This window comes from Salmo trutta, chromosome 22 (assembly GCF_901001165.1).
Source record: "Salmo trutta chromosome 22, fSalTru1.1, whole genome shotgun sequence".
Lineage (NCBI taxonomy): Eukaryota > Metazoa > Chordata > Actinopteri > Salmoniformes > Salmonidae > Salmo > Salmo trutta.
Genome location: NC_042978.1, coordinates 33,245,705 through 33,266,065, shown reverse-complemented (window position 1 = coordinate 33,266,065; position 20,361 = coordinate 33,245,705). Strand labels below are relative to the sequence as shown.

Sequence of the window (20,361 nt, the reverse complement as noted above, 5' to 3'; positions counted from 1 at the left end):
TGTATCATCTTTTGCAATATGATGTTAAAATGGCCAGCAATGGTGTTGAATGCTAGCATGATTTTGCTTCATCCCTTAGGGCAATTCTTTTATTATACAGTACATGTAAATTGTATTTTCCGGCCACTTGACTTGTCAAACTGTTATTCCATTAGGTCTGAACAATGTGCAACATCCTACTGATCATAATTATATTACCTACTATAAAACACAATGCAGTGTATGCCATTGTGTGACTGATATTCCAGGGGTTATGTCAGGACAGGGGTTCTGTCAGGACGGTGGCTGAAGCACTATGTTCAGGCAGTCAAAGGACACAGGAGGTCCTAGCTAGCGGGGTATCTTCCATCATCTGTTCCACTGGCAGTATCATGGAGGGATGGGGGGACGAGAGGGTACAATGTGTGGGGGCTGTGTATGTGTGTGTATGTGTGTGTGTGACATGCAAATATACTTTTAAAAAGACACACAACACCACATGATATATATAAAAAAACAATTATTCAACTTTATTAACATCAAGGTTTTTGCGACATTTTTTCCCTCTCCTTTTTATTAACAAATAGAAAACAGATCGTGTATACAACAGACTGAACCCCTACGGCACTATTTGAAGACAAAGTGAAATAAATCCTTGTTTTTGCAGTCCGTCCATCCGGGCCCAATCAATCCAAATTCACCTCACTTTGCAATCCTATAGCCTCACTTAAGAGAGAAACGCTTGACTATAATGTAGAGATCCTCCACCGTACATTGATGCTGCCTCTTTGTGTTACAGGAGAATATCCTTCTGTAGCACAGTGAGGAGATAATACAGTATATTACAGCAGTTATACCATGGATGTAGAGTCAGTGACAGTCAGAAGAGAAGTTCATCTGGGTTGTTGTCAGGTTTCTACAGGGATGGCCAGTCATGGGGAACTAGGTCAGTCGTATGCAGATGGACATGTCCAATTCATAGATCATAGTTCAGAATCAGCAGGGTAATCAGAAATACAGGGATGGATAACTGTCTGTCTGGTCACTCGAACACTTCTCATAGGAGGGGTGTTGTTGGGCGCTGTACATTAGTCTGATGTGAAGTTCTGTATATCTGTTGCTGCAAACCAGGTCTAGCTTGTCAGATCAGAGCAGACAGAGCTAGGGTCCAGTTCCTCTGTGTCTTTTGGGAGTGATGGTTTGGTTCAGTCCCATGGACAACTAAGGGTACTGTAACAGGACAAACACCTTTTCATGTACCGGTAGTTTTCTTTATTTCTTTCATTGCGTCTGGAGTTTGGACCGGAGCTCTTTGAGCAACAGGCATTGAGAAAATCACAGTAAACAGAATCTGTACATGGTAGATATTCATAAAACATCATCAAGAATAATCTATTCAGTTTTTATAAACATAGATGGGTTTATTTTATAGTAGTTCACTAACTCTGGTGTACATGTGTTTGATCTCTTTTTGTGGAGATTGTTTTTGTAAAGTACCAGGAAGTGAAAATACTTATAAAAGTTGTGTCCCCCATATCCCACTGAATACGACCAACCAGAGAATAGAGAACTTTAGAATATTATAATTATGGTAAAAAATTAAAATATTATTAGCAGCTCTGAGTATGCGTACGTCTCCAGTATTAATAATAACTCGGAGCATGTTTAAAATACATGTCCCTTGTGTAAAAAATAATAAAAAGATACAAATAATGAATTTAAAATAAGACCCAATAAGACATACAATAACCAGTGTATAAATGATTAGAAAACACATTCTAAATAATAATAATAATAACATATTTATAATGGGTAATAGTAATGATATTAATGCATAATAAAAGCAGAAAAATAAAGTTTGCCATATAAGCAGGTGGAGGAGGCAGAAAGAGTGTTTTCATGGCATGTGCATTAGCTATAGAGACATCAGAATGAAGCATACTGAAGCTTTTTAGGTAATTTTTTAGTAGTGAAGGGTTTTAAAGCAGGTTTATTGTGCAGTCAGTCCAGGAGTACTGCTCCACCTGATTGACGGTCATCCAATCAGACTTGTGCTCTCTCCCATTCCTCCTCACTCCTCTTCTTCTCTTCCTCCCCCTCTCCCCTCACCCCTCCGGCAGTTTCTGGACAGTATGGATATAGCTCAGAAGGGACACACGGCTGGCGCTCCTGAACCCCAGGAGTCCCGGTGCATTCTGGGAGTGGTTATTATGTTGCATAGTGGTCAAAGCTTCCAAGGTACTCTAGAGCTGCCCTGTAGCACAACTGGTACTGGTCCTGGGAGGGGAACAGAGGGGAACAACATCAGAGTCAGTCAACAGGGTGAAATCTACTAGAATATAATAATGGTACCATAATCTCCTGGGAGTGTTTGTATCAATGCAAATACATTGTTTTACGTTTATTTGTTATGTGTAATGAATACATTAGAAATCTTACTCTTTTAATTGGATAAACGAGCTATTTTAACTGAATCCCTGCATTGCTTAGATACCTCTATCTAGGAGAGGACCTGTACTCTCACCCCCTTGCTAACCAGTCTCCCCCAGACTCCCACCACAGCTGTGTGACTGTACTGTACCTCTGTCTGCACCATGGCAGGTCTCTGGGTCCTCAGTGTCTTGACAGTCTGGAAGAGGTCCACCACCCCCTCGTACCTCATCCTCTCCAGCACGATACTCAGGGTGATGAACACACCAGTCCGCCCAACACCAGCACTGTGGGGGAACAGGGCAGGGAGAGTTAGTACTATACACACACACAGTACAAGCACACACACACACACACACTCTCTCTCTCTCTCTGTCATCAACTATGTGTCAGTTTTTCTTACCTGCAGTGCGCAGAGATTGGTCCATCCTGGCCAAACTGCTCCTTGGTTTTATGCACTTGACCAATGAAGTCAATGAAGCCCTCTCCAGTTTTTGGCACCCCTTGTTCTGGCCAATCAGTGAACTGGAACTGCCGAATGGTCCTAGACTGGCCATCCTGAGTGGTGGTGAGTAGTGGATGAGGGACATAAAGTGAGTAATTTCTCTAAGCCTTATTATAAAACATTATAAAGGCTAATACATGCTTATGACACTTTATAAAGCATTACACATGCAGAATTGGAGTAATGCTATGAGTATTTTTTCTACAGTGTGTTCTACACACTCCAGTATTTATGCTGTAATAGTTTATGTGTCGGGGGGCAAGGGTCAGTCTATTATATCTGGAGTATTTCTCCTGTCTTATCCGCGGGCCTGTGTGAATTTAAGTATGTCGCTCTAATTCTCGCTCTCTCTTTTTCTCTCTCTTTCTCTCAGAGGACCTGAGCCCAAGGACCATGCCTCAGGACTACCTAGCCTGATGACTCCTTGCTGTTCCCAGTCCACCTGGTCGTGCTGCTGCTCCAGTCTCATCTGTTCTGCCTGCGGCTATGGAACCCTGACCTGTTCACTGGACGTGCTACCTGTCCCAGACCTGCTGTTTTCAGCTCTCTAGAGACAGCAGGTGCAGTAGAGATACTCTGAATGATCGGCTATGAAAAGCCAACTGACATTTACTCCTGAGGTGCTGACCTGTTGCACCCTCTACAACCACTGTGATTATTATTATTTGACCCTGCTGGTCATCTATGAACATTTGAACATCTTGGCCATGTTCTGTTATAATCTCCACCCAGCGCAGCCAGAAAAGGACTGGCCAGCCCTCATAGCCTGGTTCCTCTCTAGGTTTCTTCCTAGGTTCCGGCCTTTCTAGGGAGTTTTTCCTAGCCACCGTGCTTCTACACCTGCATTGCTTGCTGTTTGGTGTTTTAGGCTGGGTTTCTGTGCAGCACCTTGTGACATCAGCTGATGTAAGAAGGGCTTTATAAATACATTTTATTTGATTTATGTATGTGCTGTAAAGAGCAGATTGTATTTCTATATGCAACACAGCAGAGCACAGCCACAGCTCCATGTGTGGGTTGAAAAACACCACCCCTGTTATTTTCCTGACCTTTGCACAGGAGCACTATTCAATTCATTAGGAAAAGAAACTTAGCATTCCGTTTAACCATCTACGTAGAGCAGAGAAATAAAAGTTACTAGGGAGAAGAGGGAGGATGGATGGAGAGATGGACATACCCTGGCGTCTGTGACCTTGAACTCTCTGAGGATGTACTGGGGCATGTTGTACTCAGCCATGGGGTCCACTACAAAGTACTGGTACCTGGCAGAACGCTCAGCTGGCCAGTACTGATGACACTTTTCCTAAGAGACAGACAGACACAATGATATAGTCAAAATCTAACACACCACAACACTATCCATGGCATGACTGGTGTGTGTGTGTGACTGTGTGTGTGTGTGTGTGACTGCATGTGTGTGTACTTGCATGTGTGTACTTGCGTGTGTTTGTACTTGCGTGTGTGTGTACTTGTTTGTGTACTTGTGTGTGTATGTGTATACTGTATCAATGCCACTCACTCTTCCCATCTCTCTGAGTTTAGTAAGCATGACTACGATGGTAGAGTTGTGTTCCCACAGCATCCTCCAGAAGTCCTCTGTGGTCTCTGCTAGCGGCCCCTGGGTGGCCATGTAGGCCTTCTGCTGCCTGGGGACACAAGGACATGGAATATGTCAGGGTGAGGATAACACCATAACACTTCAATACATCCCCATAAACTAGAGTTCATAGCGACACAGTAAACGTCATGTAACAGGGATACAGTATATGACAGGGTGAGGATAACGTTATAACAACAAGGGATATAAGTTACATTTCAATACATCCCCATTAACCTACAGTATCCATGTTGAGCCCTGAGTGGTCCTACTGTCATCTGAGAGGCCCTTGTGCTGATAATGGAGGCTGGGCTTGGTGTATTTTCATTACGTTATGCTGCTGACAGATTAAGTGTCTACTCTATTGAAGCCAGTGAGAAAACCGCAGCGTTGCGGCTGGGGTCCCTTTCTACTAGATCAACATTAGAGGGCAGTGTGAAGCCGTGAGAGAGATGTGTGTCAATGTGATTCTGTTTCTGTCATCCCTACAAACATGTGAGAGCCAGCCCAGTCCAGCCCAAGACACACATATTCGTAGGTCCAGACGCACTAGCACACGCACGGCCAAGTACAGCCAGATGCACGCAGGCACACACACACACACACACACACACACACACACACACACACACACACACACACACACACACACACACACACACACACACACACACACACACACACACGTGCAGTGTAAGAAGGGGCTGCTGCTGGAACTCTGAGTTCCATCTATCTTTTCTATGTGATAACTAGTAAGTGAGCCATGCCTCAGCACCTTGTTCAAAGAGTCTCTCACAGTTGATGGGTTTGACTCATGCTGCATTATTATAGTTTGAGTGTTCTGCTTTGACAATGGCAATAAGCATGCCTGCAAAAGAACAGGCAAAGCTCAAGGTCAGCCATAGAGATCAATCATTGCTCTACCGAGACATTTATCCAGACATATGCATGTTTAGAGTTAAATAAATGCAATTGTTAGTGTAAAATGGCTGTTGAGCAAGAGGCTTGCATCATGATGGCAGTGGAATGACCACCTCAGGATATCAGAATACTGGGAAACACCTAACCAGTATGACATCATCATCATTGCATCATCATCATTATCCTCCCCTTCTTCATCTAAACCATCCTAATCCCCTCTGGCACTTTAAAGATGCCTGCCTGCCGGGAGAGAGAACACTAACATCTCACTACGAGCCAGGAGAGAGAAAGTCAGCACCCCAAATGGCCCCCTATTCCCTATAAAGTGCACTACTTTTGACCAGGACCCTATGGGGCTTGGTCAAAACTAGTGCACTGTATATGCCCTAGGGTGCCATTTGGGATGCAAACTAACACCTCTCTATGTCTTAATTCACTTTTAATTACCGCTACAGGAATTAAAGGGGAATTACACCCCCCTTCCTTCCCCCCCTCAGGTGGGGCAGCCCCAGGGACTTCATTAGGCACACAGGAGGAGAAGGGTGTGTGTGTGTGTGTGTGTGTGTGTGTGTGTGTGTGTGTGTGTGTGTGTATGTGTGTGTGTGTGGAATATGAGGAGGAAATCGGATCAGAAAACCACATCAACGAATCCCCCCCACCAACAAAAATACTTAAAAAAGCTCTTATTCATTCTGTCAGTCATTAGTGTGTTGTAGCATTGTGCGTTACAGCCAATTACAGTGTTTATACTTCCAGAAAGGAGACGGCTCTATGGGACCTCTCTGATTAGGTACTAATTGGAAATGGGACAGTAACTGAACGGGAGTTCCCAAGCACCTCCCGAATGCAAGAACACACACACTCACACATCCTGCTGGCTGTTGTGTCTTATATACAGTGAATTCGGCAAGTATTCAAACCCTTCCCCTTTTCCACATTTTGTTACGTTACAGCCTTATTCTACAATGGATTCAATTGAAAAAATCCTCATCAATCTGTACAAAATAACGTTACCCCATAATGAAAATGTATTTGCTATGAGTTTCGAAATGTGACCTCAGGTGCATTCTGTTTCCATTGATCATCTTTGAGATGTTTCTACAACTTGATTGGAGTCCACGTGTGGCTCAGTTGGTAGAGCATGGTGTTTGCAACACCAGGGTTGTGGGTTCGATTCCCACGGGGGACCAGTACGGAGAAAAAATGTATGAAATGTATGCATTCACTACTGTAAGTCGCTCTGGATAAGAGTGTCTGCTAAATGACTCAAATGTAAAATGTAAATTCAATTGATTGGACATGATTTGAAAAGGCACACTCCTGTCTATATAAGGTCCCACAGTTGACAATGCATTTCAGAACAAAAAAACAAGCCATGAGGTTGAAGGAATTGTCCGTAGAGCTCCGAGACAGGATTTTGTCGAGGCACAGATCTGGGGAAGGGTACCAAAACATTTCTGCAGCATTGAAGATCCCCAAGAACACAGTGGCCTCCATCATTCTTAAATGGAAGAAGTTTGGAACCAACAAGACTCTTCCTAGTGCTGGCCGCCTGGCCAAACTGAGCAATCGGGGAAGAAGGGCCTTGGTCAGGGAGGTGGCCAAGAACCCGATGGTCACTCTGACAGAGCTCCAGAGTTCCTCTGTGGAGAAGGGAGAACCCTCCAGAAGGACTCTGCAGCACTCCACCAATCAGTCCTTTATGTTAGAGTGGCCAAACGGAAGCCACTACTCAGTAAAAGGCACATGACAGCCCGTTTGAAGTTTGCCAAAAGGCACCTAAAGGACTCTCAGACCATGAGAAACAAGATTCTCTGGTCTGATGAAACCAAGATTGAACTCTTTGGCCTGAATGCCAAGCAACACGTCTGGAGGAAACCTGTCACCATCCCTACAGTGAAGCATGGTGGTGGCAGCATCATGCTGTGGAGATATTTTTCAGCGGCAGGGACTGGGAGATTAGTCAGGATCGAGGGATAGATGAACGAAGCAAAGTACAGAGATATCCTTGGTGAAAACCTGCTCCAGAGTGCTCAGGACCTCAGACTGCGGCGAAGGCTCATCTTCCAACAGGACAACGTCCCTAAGCACACAGCCAAGACAACGCAGGAGTGGCTTCGGAACAAGTCTCTGAATGTCCTTGAGTGGCCCAGCCAGAGCCCGGACTTGAACCCAATCAAACATCTCTGGAGAAACCTGAAAATAGTTGTGCATCTGCAGAGAAGAATGGGAGAAACTCCCCAAATACAGGTCTGCCAAGCTTGTAGCATCATACCCAAGAAGGCTTAAGGCTGTAATCGCTGCCAAAGGTGCTTCAACAAAGTACTGAGTAAAGGGTTTGAATACTTATGTAAATGTTATATTTCAGTTTTTGCTTTGTCATTATGGGTTATTGTACATAAATTGATGAGGGAAAAAAACAATTTAATCAATTTTAGAATAAGGCTGTAAGGTAACAAAATGTGGAGAAAGTCAAGGGGTCTGAATACTTTCCAAATGAACTGTAACTCTGAAAACAATAGGTGCTCCTTTTCAATATTCTTTCTCCAAATATGAACAAATGTCTTTAAATTCATAGAAAATGTCCTTTTTTAGAACCGTACATCTTCCATTGAGTGTTGCTGGGCAGATTCCCATAGATGGACAGTTGTAGAGTAAAGGATTGTGGGTATCAGCAGACATAAACAGAGCTATCACAATAGGTAATCACTGTATTCCTCTCCGAGGAGGGGTTTGTTACCTGTCACAATCAGACTATTTATTTACCACAGGAGAAGTGTGAGAAGGAATGGACAGTACTGCCAATACAACCAATTTGTCCTGACAACTGACAAGACTAAGGCAAGAGAGGCAGGAAAATACTGGCCTCCATTTCACACCATAATTCACTGCTGTCAGTCGCTGCAGGAAAGGTCCACCTCCTCACTCATTTGAGGAGCTGTGTCTGCAGGATGGATTCTCTCTTCTCTATTTCTATTTCCTCTTCTCCATTCTCACCATCACCCCATCTCACTTATTCTAGTCTTCAGAATATGTAATGTCTTGTTTTCTCACAGTCTGAGTCTGAATCCCCGCTTCTATCCTCCCCTCTCCTCCCCTACCTCCTCCCCTCTACCTCCTCCCATCTCCTCTCTGGCCCTGAACCTCGCCCCCTCCCCTTCTCTTCTGCTCTCCCCTCCTCTTTTCCTCCCTGCTCTCCTCTCTCCTCTCCCTATCCTCTTCTCCCCTCCACTCCCCTCTCCTCTCATCGCTCCTTCTCTCCTCATCCCCCTCTATCTTACCTGTATCCGTCGATGAAGCTGGCATTGATGTAGTCGGAGCCCTCCACTCCTCTGATAGGCTGCAGACTCACGCGGGTGGACTCAAAAGGCATGATGTTCACCAGCCGGTTCTTGAACTTGTTACAGGGCAGGTTGGCACTGATGAATCTTGAGGTATGTGCTTTGGAGTTGGCCAGTTTCTGGAGAAGGAAGGGAAGAGGAATGGACAGATTAAAGATACAATTTTGGATCAGATTAAAGAACTGTGTGCTATTGTAGAGAAACAACAACCCATAACCATAGAAATATAAATACTAAAATTGACTGCACCCATGAAGGTGCGAGTCTTTTTCCCATTCTAGTAATTATATTTCTATGCCTAACCTGAAGATGACTGTTGCCACAGCTTTTCCTGACGCCCACCTTCCTTCCCTTCTATCTAGCCCCTGTCTCTTCAAAGTGCTAAAGCTGGGGATCCCAGCCAGCCTAGCATTGCTGTGTGTGAGCAGGAATGTTGGAGGGCACGGGGTTGGGGGCTAACACTCTTATTGATGCATGAAAATGATGAGCTTTGAGCTGAGCCCCTTTGTTCTACAGCTTCAAATAACAACCTGCTGACGCTGACAACACCTCTCTCTCTCCATAAAAACTAGTGTCGACAGCACAGCCACAGCCACGAACGGAGACGTCAGAGAGTCAAAAAACACTCCCACACAACATTCGGGACGCCTGTGAAGATAGATACACAAGCTGACTGTATCCATGCCACTGCGACGAAATAAAACTAAAACCAAACAAGACATTGAAAACTGAAAGGGGGAGAGGGAGTTTTTTTGTTGCCGGCACTGCTGATGATGTTCTGATGATATTATACTCTGTCAGTAGCCAGAAAGCAAAGTGTCCGTTTCAGAACTGCCAGTGGAGTGAAGCATCAAAACCTAATTATACTTGCTACGGACTTACAATCCTCCTGCTTGCTGAACAAGTTTGACCCACATCATTTGGGTTGAGGCGGCGTGTCTCAGAGGAGGAGGCTGGTTAGAGCTGTTTTGTTTTCCTATGGCGGGAGGCTGTGAGTGGCGGCGTCGCAAATTGCATTGTAATCCCTACACAGTGCACTACTATGGGTCTATATAGGGAACAGGGTGCCATTTGGGACGCAGTTAGTGAGTATGTGATGGGGTCCAATAGAGTCACTGGAGCCCAGTGGTGTAGGCCCAATCCCAGGATGCATCAGCTCTCCAACCCATTGAGCCTTTATCTACAGGCTGTCAGACAGTCAGCCTGTCTCAACACTCCTCCCTCACTAGATCACTCTCTTTCTCTCTGTCTCACTCTCCCTCCCACAGCCCCCTCCCTCTAGTTCAGTCTCTCATCCCCAGTCCAGAAGATAAGCCTCTGAAACACTGAAACAGAACGCCCCTCCTAGGAGATTCTATTCATTTCAGAGTTACAGTGTGAGGATGAAAATGCTCCCAAACACACTGAGACATTAACTTCCTGCTCCCACTGCATCGTACAGACTGAGACACCACCAACAACAAGAACAACTGTTCTACTGCTTTTAACTAAATGCTCCAATTAGTAACTGTACCAGTTAAGTCACTTAACCTCAAGTCTAAGTTGAATCCCAGCTCCCTAGCAAGTCCAAGCCTGAGCAAGTCCAAATGGAATCACAAGTCCGTTGTTAGTACTAAAGGTTGCGAACAGTCCACCACTTTTCTAGCTGGGTTTATAACATAGAACTGAACTGTATTGTTATGTTCAGGAGGACAGCTACTACCTACCTTAAACTCTAGCTCCATGGCAGTGACCGTGTCTCCGGGTGTGACCTGGGTGAGTTTCTGGATGTGTGCGTACAGGTTGCGTGCAGGGACCTCTGTGTTACCGCAGGTGGCTGCCTCTAGCAGGGCCTCGTGGATGAAGATGTACTGGTCCTCCGTCTGCACCATGTAGTTCCTCTGAGCTCTCATACACGTCACATGACCGTAGATATCCACTGACTTCTCATGCTTCATACGCTCCAGCATGGCCTCAATCACGATGAAGCAACCGGTCCGACCTACACCAGCACTGTGGGGAGAGACAGGGAACTGTAGAGCCTTGCACAGACACAGACAGAAACGACTGTAACTACACTGAAAAACTCACAAATCTGGCATTGGAAGAGATTACATGCACACATTCAATGTTTCTGAGGCAGGTTGATGTTTATTGGGATGAATCTTGTCCTGGAGGCAGGGCTGAGTGATTTCCACTAGATGGGCCAGTGGCTATATTGTAAAAATTAGGTTAGGGTTAGGTTTAAAATCAGATTTGATGACTTTGTGGCTGTGCCAGCTCCCAGCAGTGCTACCTCCAGTACATCAAAATATGTACAGTTGTTGTATGTGCTTGTTTTCTATTGTGCAGGGCTCATTTGTAAAATAAACTTTTGTCTCAATATGACTTCCCTGTTGAAATAACGGTAAATATAAATGTCAACCTATGTTTCTGAGCAGGTACTGGAGATTAAATAATATGTTCAGCAAAGAAAAACAAAAAAAACCACCCCAAACACTGAAATGTATTCTCCCATATGGTTTGTTTCAATACTTAGGTCATCATCAGGTCAAACATATCTCTGAAGCAGGTCTGAGATGGGGTTTACCTGCAGTGGACCACCATGGGTCCTGCATCTGTGGGGTTGCAGGCCTTGACCCTGCGGAGGAAGGCCAGGGTGGGGGTGGGGTACTCAGGCACTCCATGGTCCGGCCAGGCCATGAACTGGAACTGACGAACCTCTCTCTTCTCGCTGGAGCCATTCTGGTAGAGCAGGGAAAAGAAAACTATCAGAACACCACAGACACACATTTGTGGCCATATTCTGGGTAGTCTCTGTGACAGACATTCATATTTACAACATGTTAGCTAGCATGAGATTTGATAATGGCTCGAGAACACATTCCGGAATCGTTGCCCTCCAGCTGGTCAAGAGCTGGTCATTTTTGGGATACAGTACATGTTATTCCTTACCTTATAGAGGGCGAAGGTGCGTACGCTGTAGGTAGCCAGCTCCACAGTGTCCAACATGGTCACCTGGATCATTCCATAGGTCTCTGTACCCCGACTGGGCCAGTACTGGTCACACTTCACCTGTTACAGACACAAACACACAGACACAGGACAATGAAGATATTGGACTTAGTGTAGGAGCACTGGAATAAGGGAAGCAGAATGAGACAGGGACTGAGGCTGAAGAGGCTTGTGTTAGGGTAATGGGACAGTCAGGAACTAAGGGCTGTGAGAGGGAGGACATGGGACAAGGACTTAGGCTGAGTGAAGGGTGACAGCTTGCTTCCGCTCCACTGTGCTATCCTTCATGTCCTGGGGGGAGAGAGGAGAGATAGCCAGCTGGAGTTTAGGGGCCTAGCTCTATGGGACTACAGGCCCAGAGACCCTAGCTGGCATGGGCCAGGCAGATGGGGGGCTTCCGCTACACAGTCCTGTCCAGGGGGGCTGTGGTAACATTGGAACTGGCCTAAGCCCTGGAGAACCCTGGAGCTCAGAGCGTGACTTGTGCCTCTCTTCTTTTATTTATTTATTTAACCTTTATTTAACCTTTATTTCACTCCTCCAAACCTCCACCCCAAAGGGACATTAGTTAGCACATTCTGATTGGACAGCAGGCTGGTGCTCCAGGGACATTAGTCAGGGCATTCTGATTGGACAGCAGCCCGGTGCTTCAGGGCCATTGATCGGGGCATTGTGAGAGGGCATTGTGATTGGACATTCTGGTGGACAGCAGGATTACCACCTGGACACATAATTTCACTGGACTTCCCAAACACAACCAAGAGCCAAGAGCTAAGTGACCTATCTGACTGAGCACAGGGCAGCCACAAACCAAAATCTGCTGTGAAAAGTAGGCGTCTGGTGCATTTCCTACTAACACAGACCATGTAGACAGATAATACAATTCCTGTTTGGTGATGTTTTATCTGTTTAGCCTACAGGTGCATTCCACCACTTTAACCCAGACTAGCTAAGAGGCAGTTGGAAATGACTGCTGTCTCTGACATTACTCCAGGCTCCTGTGCTCTGGTTGCTTAATGAAACAGAACAGAATGGAGCGGAGTGGACAGGTGGTCACTCTGGAGGGGAGGCGGGGGTGTCACTGCGTCCCTCATGTCAGCTGCTACGGACAGTCACATGACTTCCTGTGACTGTCCGTAGATTTTTCAGGTCCTCTCTAGTCAGAAAGATAGCTGAGGTGGATAGAGGTTAGACGACAAAGAGGTGGTGCTGGGATGTTGCCAGAAGTGACACCATGCTGTGCTGGTGATAAATAACAGGGGCAAAGGTTCAAAGGTGAAAGGTCATTTAATGATGAGTTGACCCCTCATGGGTCTAAAGAGACGTGTGATATTAAGTTTGGCAGGAACATGATGAACTTTGTCTGTGCTTATAAAGGTGTACCACTATGGGATGCCCTTTAGTTCCACAGTTATTAATCAGGCTAGAGAAGGTGTGTGTGTGTGTGTGTGTGTGTGTGTGTGTGTGTGTGTGTGTGTGTGTGTGTGTGCTCGTGTGGCACCCTTTACACCTACACACTTCCCTCTCTCTAAGCTGTCATCATGCAGTCACCATGTGATTTATTTACTGAGTCTATTCAAACTCCTCGTTTAGGGCTTTACACCTTACAGTCGACCCTCACACCTCCTGTCCATTAGAGACCAAGGTGAGACTACTGGGACTGTTACAGTCTGTGAGTGCAGGGTGAATCAACGGTCGGGTTGTGTGTGTGTGTCCTGAGACAGTGCTGTGTGCATGGTGTGTGTTCAGCACAGAATGTGTACATGCACATGGTTGTGAGTGTGCTGACATTGTAGTGTGTGTGTATATTCACCCGTGACTTCTCCTCCAGTCTGGTCATCATGACGATAGTGTTGGTCCTCTGCTCCCACACCATCCTCCAGAAGTCACTCAGGGTTTCAGGAAGCGGGCCCTGTGTAGCGATGCAGGCGTTCTGCTTCCTGTAGCTGTCTATGTAGTTAGCGTTGATGTAGTCACTACCTGGCACTCCTGTAGCACGGTGAAGGAACACAGTGTTAGGAAACATTAGGGCAACATCCCAAATGGCACCCTATTCACTGTATAGTGCACTTCTTTTTACCAGGGCCCATAGGGCACTGCCACTCCATTCCTTCTTCCTATATGGCATCGTATACCCTATATAGTACATTACTTTTGACCAGGGCCCATATGGTAATGCACTATATAGGGGATAAGCTGCCATTTCGGATGCAGCCTGGCAGGCTGGCAGGGTATCAACACCCCCTTCACAGCATGAGACAGGCCCACACAGGACAACACAGAGAGAAGAGAGACAGAGCCATTCACAACCATCAGGATGCATTATCATTTACATCACTAACTGACTCCAAACAGAGACAGACAGACAGTGAGTGATGGAGAGGCATTGTCACACCTGGGGATTGGGTGTACTGTTGTTGTTGTGACTTTGCAGTGGGTGGGAGATTACTGTCTACAGACTTGACTTTGGATTCTCTTTATTAAGACAGCCTCACTTAGTAATAACATCACAATCCCTCCCACCTCTTTGTGACCTCCCCCCACCCCTCCTTAAAAAGCAAAACATAACCTCTAAACACCCCACTACAATAAAACTCTTTATTGAGATATGCTCACTTAATAACACATTACCTCCCCACATCCAGCCTTAAAAAGCCAAATAAACCTCCAAAACACATCACAACAACAACCACAACAAATCAACCAAACATACCGTCGACAGAGGCGAGGATGACCCTGGAGTGGTCGTAGGCAATGACGTTTGCATAGCGGTTCTTTGGCTTGTTCACCTCCAGGTTAGAGTGTTCCCATGTGAACTGCTGGCCTGGGTCTACAGACTGATGGAGGGAGAGTTGGAAGGAGAGAAGGGGAGGGAGGGAGACAGAGAGAGCAGGAGAGAGGGGGAAGAAGAGATAGAGAGTAAGAGAGAGCGAGAGAGAGAGAGAGAGAGAGAGAGAGAGACTGTCATCTTTCCTGTGATATTTTTGGAGGCACCAGAACTCATTCCCCATCTTTTTCAATGCCCGTTTTGTAACAAAAGCAGCCCTCTGTGATCCCACAGAACTCTGGCTTCACCCCGGGCTGTTTGTACAGTCCTAAAATCACCTCTCGGCCGTGACTCTGCCACCTCAGGGCCACCTAATGGCCAAGGAGAGCTGTGCTGATGAAATCAAGGAATCACAGCGGTGAACAGAGCCGAAACACACCTCTGTGTCAGCATTCCTGAATATACCAGCCTGAGGTCACGACCTCCAACCCCTAGACACAGAGAGGGCAGAACCTACAGAAGGAAATAGAACAATGTAGCTGGACCCACACCTACACACACAATGTTGCAGCTTCATATTCACCTCCAGCAGGTAAGTGGGGGGGAAGAGAGTGTTCTGTATGTAGGCTTCTGCTGGATGAGAGGAAATAGGAAATATCTACTATACAAGCTAGTAAATCAGATATTAGCTTCCTTATCATCAAATAAGGAAGAAGAAAATGGAGGAGGCTGTCCAGAAACTATTGGATGATGTTTAAACAATGTTTCATGGTGGGAAAATGTAGTCATACAGTATATAGAAGTAGACTATACTACAGTATATGACACAGTGAGGGAGAGAGCAGAACATATGGCAGGCAGGGTATGGGCTAGCTACGCAATGCAGGTTGATGATTCATCTGAGCCCTGTATTTGTCCCTGGCACTGGACAAAGGCTCTGCTCTGGTCCAACTAAATAATGACCAACTAGATTCTTATTTAATTATTGACATTTTAGCTCTGAGTACTGATCTCACGTCATCTGAAAAACAAACACATACTCTCTCCCTGACCCCATCACTGTCTAGCCTGTCTCTCTCTCCCTGACCCCATCACTGTCTAGCCTGTCTCTCTCTCCCTGACCCCTTCACTGTCTAGCCTGTCTCTCTCTCCCTGACCCCATCACTGTCTAGCCTGTCTCTCTCTCCCTGATCCCTTCACTGTCTAGCCTGTCTCTCTCTCCCTGACCCCATCACTGTCTAGCCTGTCTCTCTCTCCCTGACCCCATCACTGTCTAGCCTGTCTCTCTCTCCCTGACCCCATCACTGTCTAGCCTGTCTCTCTCTCCCTGACCCCATCACTGTCTAGCCTGTCTCTCTCTCCCTGACCCCATCACTGTCTAGCCTGTCTCTCTCTCCCTGACCCCATCACTGTCTAGCCTGTCTCTCTCTCCCTGACCCCATCACTGTCTAGCCTGTCTCTCTCTCCCTGACCCCATCACTGTCTAGCCTGTCTCTCTCTCCCTGACCCCATCACTGTCTAGCTTGTCTCTCTCTCCCTGACCCCATTCACTGTCTAGCCTGTCTCTCTCTCCCTGACCCCATCACTGTCTAGCCTGTCTCTCTCTCCCTGACCCCATCACTGTCTAGCCTGTCTCTCTCTCCCTGACCCCATCACTGTCTAGCCTGTCTCTCTCTCCCTGACCCCATCACTGTCTAGCCTGTCTCTCTCTCCCTGACCCCATCACTGTCTAGCCTGTCTCTCTCTCCCTGACCCCATCACTGTCTAGCCTGTCTCTCTCTCCCTGACCCCATCACTGTCTAGCCTGTCTCTCTCTCCCTGACCCCATCACTGTCTAGCCTGTCTCTCTCTCCCTGACCCCTTCACTGTCTAGCCTGTCTCTCTCTCCCTGACCCCATCACTGTCTAGCCTGTCTCTCTCTCCCTGACCCCATCACTGTCTAGCCTGTCTCTCTCTCCCTGACCCCATCACTGTCTAGCCTGTCTCTCTCTCCCTGACCCCTTCACTGTCTAGCCTGTCTCTCTCTCCCTGACCCCATCACTGTCTAGCCTGTCTCTCTCTCCCTGACCCCATCACTGTCTAGCTTGTCTCTCTCTCCCTGACCCCATCACTGTCTAGCCTGTCTCTCTCTCCCTGACCCCATCACTGTCTAGCCTGTCTCTCTCTCCCTGACCCCATCACTGTCTAGCCTGTCTCTCTCTCCCTGACCCCTTCACTGTCTAGCCTGTCTCTCTCTCCCTGACCCCTTCACTGTCTAGCCTGTCTCTCTCTCCCTGACCCCATCACTGTCTAGCCTCTCTCTCTCCCTGACCCCTTCACTGTCTAGCCTGTCTCTCTCCCTGACCCCATCACTGTCTAGCCTGTCTCTCTCTCCCTGACCCCTTCACAGTCTAGCCTGTCTCTCTCTCCCTGACCCCATCACTGTCTAGCCTGTCTCTCTCTCCCTGACCCCATCACTGTCTAGCCTGTCTCTCTCTCCCTGACCCCTTCACTGTCTAGCCTCTCTCTCTTCCCCGACCCTTCACTGTCTAGCCTCTCTCTCTCTTCCCCGACCCTTCACTGTCTAGCCTCTCTCTCTCTCCCTGACCCCATCACTGTCTAGCTTGTCTCTCTCTCCCTGACCCCTTCACTGTCTAGCCTCTCTCTCTCCCCGATCCCTTCACTGTCTAGCCTGTCTCTCTCTTCCCCGACCCCTTCACTGTCTAGCCTCTCTCTCTCTCCCCGACCCCTTCACTGTCTAGCCTCTCTCTCTCTTCCCCGACCCCTTCACTGTCTAGCCTCTCTCTCTTCCCCGACCCCTTCACTGTCTAGCCTCTCTCTCTCTCCAACCCTTCACTGTCTAGCCTCTCTCTCTCTCCAACCCTTCACTGTCTAGCCTGTCTCTCTCTCCCTGACCCCATCACTGTCTAGCCTGTCTCTCTCTCCCTGACCCCTTCACTGTCTAGCCTGTCTCTCTCTCCCTGACCCCATCACTGTCTAGCCTGTTTCTCTCTCCCTGATCCCTTCACTGTCTAGCCTCTCTCTCTCCCTGACCCCATCACTGTCTAGCCTGTCTCTCTCTCCCTGACCTCTTCACTGTCTAGCCTGTCTCTCTCTCCCTGACCCCATCACTGTCTAGCCTGTCTCTCTCTCCCTGACCCCTTCACTGTCTAGCCTCTCTCTCTCCCTGACCTCTTCACTGTCTAGCCCCTCTCTCTCTCTCTCTCTCACCGACCCCTTCACTGTCTAGCCTCTCTCTCTCTTCCCCGACCCCTTCACTGTCTAGCCTCTCTCTCTTCCCCGACCCCTTCACTGTCTAGCCTCTCTCTCTCTCCCCGACCCCTTCACTGTCTAGCCTCTCTCTCTCTTCCCCGACCCCTTCACTGTCTAGCCTCTCTCTCTCTTCCCCGACCCTTCACTGTCTAGCCTCTCTCTCTCTTCCCCGACCCCTTCACTGTCTAGCCTGTCTCTCTCTCCCTGACCCCTTCACTGTCTAGCCTCTCTCTCTCCCCGATCCCTTCACTGTCTAGCCTCTCTCTCTCTCCAACCCTTCACTGTCTAGCCTCTCTCTCTCTTCCCCGATCCCTTCACTGTCTAGCCTCTCTCTCTCCCCGACCCCTTCACTGTCTAGCCTCTCTCTCTTCCCCGACCCCTTCACTGTCTAGCCTCTCTCTCTCTTCCCCGACCCCTTCACTGTCTAGCCTCTCTCTCTTCCCCGACCCCTTCACTGTCTAGCCTCTCTCTCTCTTCCCCGATCCCTTCACTGTCTAGCCTCTCTCTCTCTTCCCCGACCCCTTCACTGTCTAGCCTCTCTCTCTCTCCCCGACCCCTTCACTGTCTAGCCTCTCTCTCTCTTCCCCGACCCCTTCACTGTCTAGCCTCTCTCTCTTCCCCGACCCCTTCACTGTCTAGCCTCTCTCTCTCTCCAACCCTTCACTGTCTAGCCTCTCTCTCTCTCCAACCCTTCACTGTCTAGCCTCTCTCTCTCTCCAACCCTTCACTGTCTAGCCTCTCTCTCTCTCCAACCCTTCACTGTCTAGCCTCTCTCTCTCTCCAACCCTTCACTGTCTAGCCTCTCTCTCTCTCCAACCCTTCACTGTCTAGCCTCTCTCTCTCTCCAACCCTTCACTGTCTAGCCTCTCTCTCTCTCCAACCCTTCACTGTCTAGCCTCTCTCTCTCTCCAACTCTTCACTGTCTAGCCTCTCTCTCTCTCCAACTCTTCACTGTCTAGCCTCTCTCTCTCTCCAACCCTTCACTGTCTAGCCTCTCTCTCTCTCCAACCCTTCACTGTCTAGCCTCTCTCTCTCTCCAACCCTTCACTGTCTAGCCTCTCTCTCTCTCCAACCCTTCACTGTCTAGCCTCTCTCTCTCCTCCAACCCTTCACTGTCTAGCCTCTCTCTCTCTCCAACCCTTCACTGTCTAGCCTGTCTCTCTCTCCAACCCTTCACTGTCTAGCCTCTCTCTCTCTCTCTCCAACCCTTCACTGTCTAGCCTCTCTCTCTCTCCAACCCTTCACTGTCTAGCCTCTCTCTCTCTCTCCAACCCTTCACTGTCTAGCCTCTCTCTCTCTCCAACCCTTCACTGTCTAGCCTCTCTCTCTCTCCAACCCTTCACTGTCTAGCCTCTCTCTCTCTCTCCAACCCTTCACTGTCTAGCCTCTCTCTCTCTCCAACCCTTCACTGTCTAGCCTCTCTCTCTCTCTCTCCAACCCTTCACTGTCTAGCCTCTCTCTCTCTCCAACCCTTCACTGTCTAGCCTCTCTCTCTCTCTCTCCAACCCTTCACAGTCTAGCCTCTCTCTCTCTCCAACCCTTCACTGTCTAGCCTCTCTCTCTCTCCAACCCTTCACTGTCTAGCCTCTCTCTCTCTCCAACTCTTCACTGTCTAGCCTCTCTCTCTCTCTCCAACCCTTCACTGTCTAGCCTCTCTCTCTCTCCAACCCTTCACTGTCTAGCCTCTCTCTCTCTCCAACCCTTCACTGTCTAGCCTCTCTCTCTCTCCAACCCTTCACTGTCTAGCCTCTCTCTCTCTCCAACTCTTCACTGTCTAGCCTCTCTCTCTCTCCAACCCTTCACTGTCTAGCCTCTCTCTCTCTCCAACCCTTCACTGTCTCTCTCTCTCTCCAACCCTTCACTGTCTCTCTCTCTCTCCAACCCTTCACTGTCTCTCTCTCTCTCTCTCTCTCTCTCTCTTCCCAACCCCTTCACTGTCTCACCTCTCTGTCTCTGTCTTGCTCTCTCTTTCTCCTTCTCTCCCCAACCCATTCACTGTATTGCCTCTCTCTCTCTATGCCCCACCTCTCTCTCTTTCCCTCTCTCTCACTCCCTCTTTCTATCTCTCACACCCTCTTTCACTCTCTCCCCCTTTCTCTCTCACACACACAAACTGAAAAAAGGCTGTACATTCTGGTGGTTTCCTCCTGACTGACTGACTGGCTGACTGACTGGCTGACTGGTTGACTGACTAGCTGGGAAGGCATGTGGGCCCCAGTCTGCTTGCTGATAACAATGACAATGGTGAGAGAGGTTGAGCGTACATCTTATTTAACAGCCTGTTAGGTAAAGCCTTCACTGCGTCACTCTGACAAATCACACACATTACTGCTAATGCACCCCGCTGACGTGAATATCAGTTACTGTGCATGTCACTGCAATCACACTCTATCGCCGACACTGCCGCATTTCCATTTCTCCCAGAAACAAAACAGGTACCCACAGAACAGTCAGACAGAAAGACAAAAGCCCAGAGGGCTGCCACCATGTGTACCTCTGTGAGGCAGAGATACCATGCTAACGTTTGGCGCAGGCGGCTGAATTTACATAGGCAAGGAAAATTGACTTTGCATTC

General features: G+C 47.8%; 1 protein-coding gene across 1 annotated transcript in view; it reads right to left on the bottom strand.

Annotated features, from left to right (window-relative positions):
* Nucleotides 1-484: 484 nt before the first annotated feature.
* Nucleotides 485-20,361, bottom strand: part of ptprfa (protein tyrosine phosphatase receptor type Fa) — a gene marked incomplete in the record, with an annotated part of 146,376 nt that continues 126,499 nt past the window's right edge. Inside the window, 11 exon segments of the mRNA XM_029707766.1 lie at nt 485-2,256; nt 2,561-2,696; nt 2,813-2,967; nt 4,092-4,217; nt 4,434-4,560; nt 8,714-8,892; nt 10,480-10,765; nt 11,343-11,497; nt 11,708-11,827; nt 13,581-13,756; nt 14,481-14,604. Of these exon segments, the coding sequence (XP_029563626.1) occupies nt 2,188-2,256; nt 2,561-2,696; nt 2,813-2,967; nt 4,092-4,217; nt 4,434-4,560; nt 8,714-8,892; nt 10,480-10,765; nt 11,343-11,497; nt 11,708-11,827; nt 13,581-13,756; nt 14,481-14,604 (1,653 nt within the window).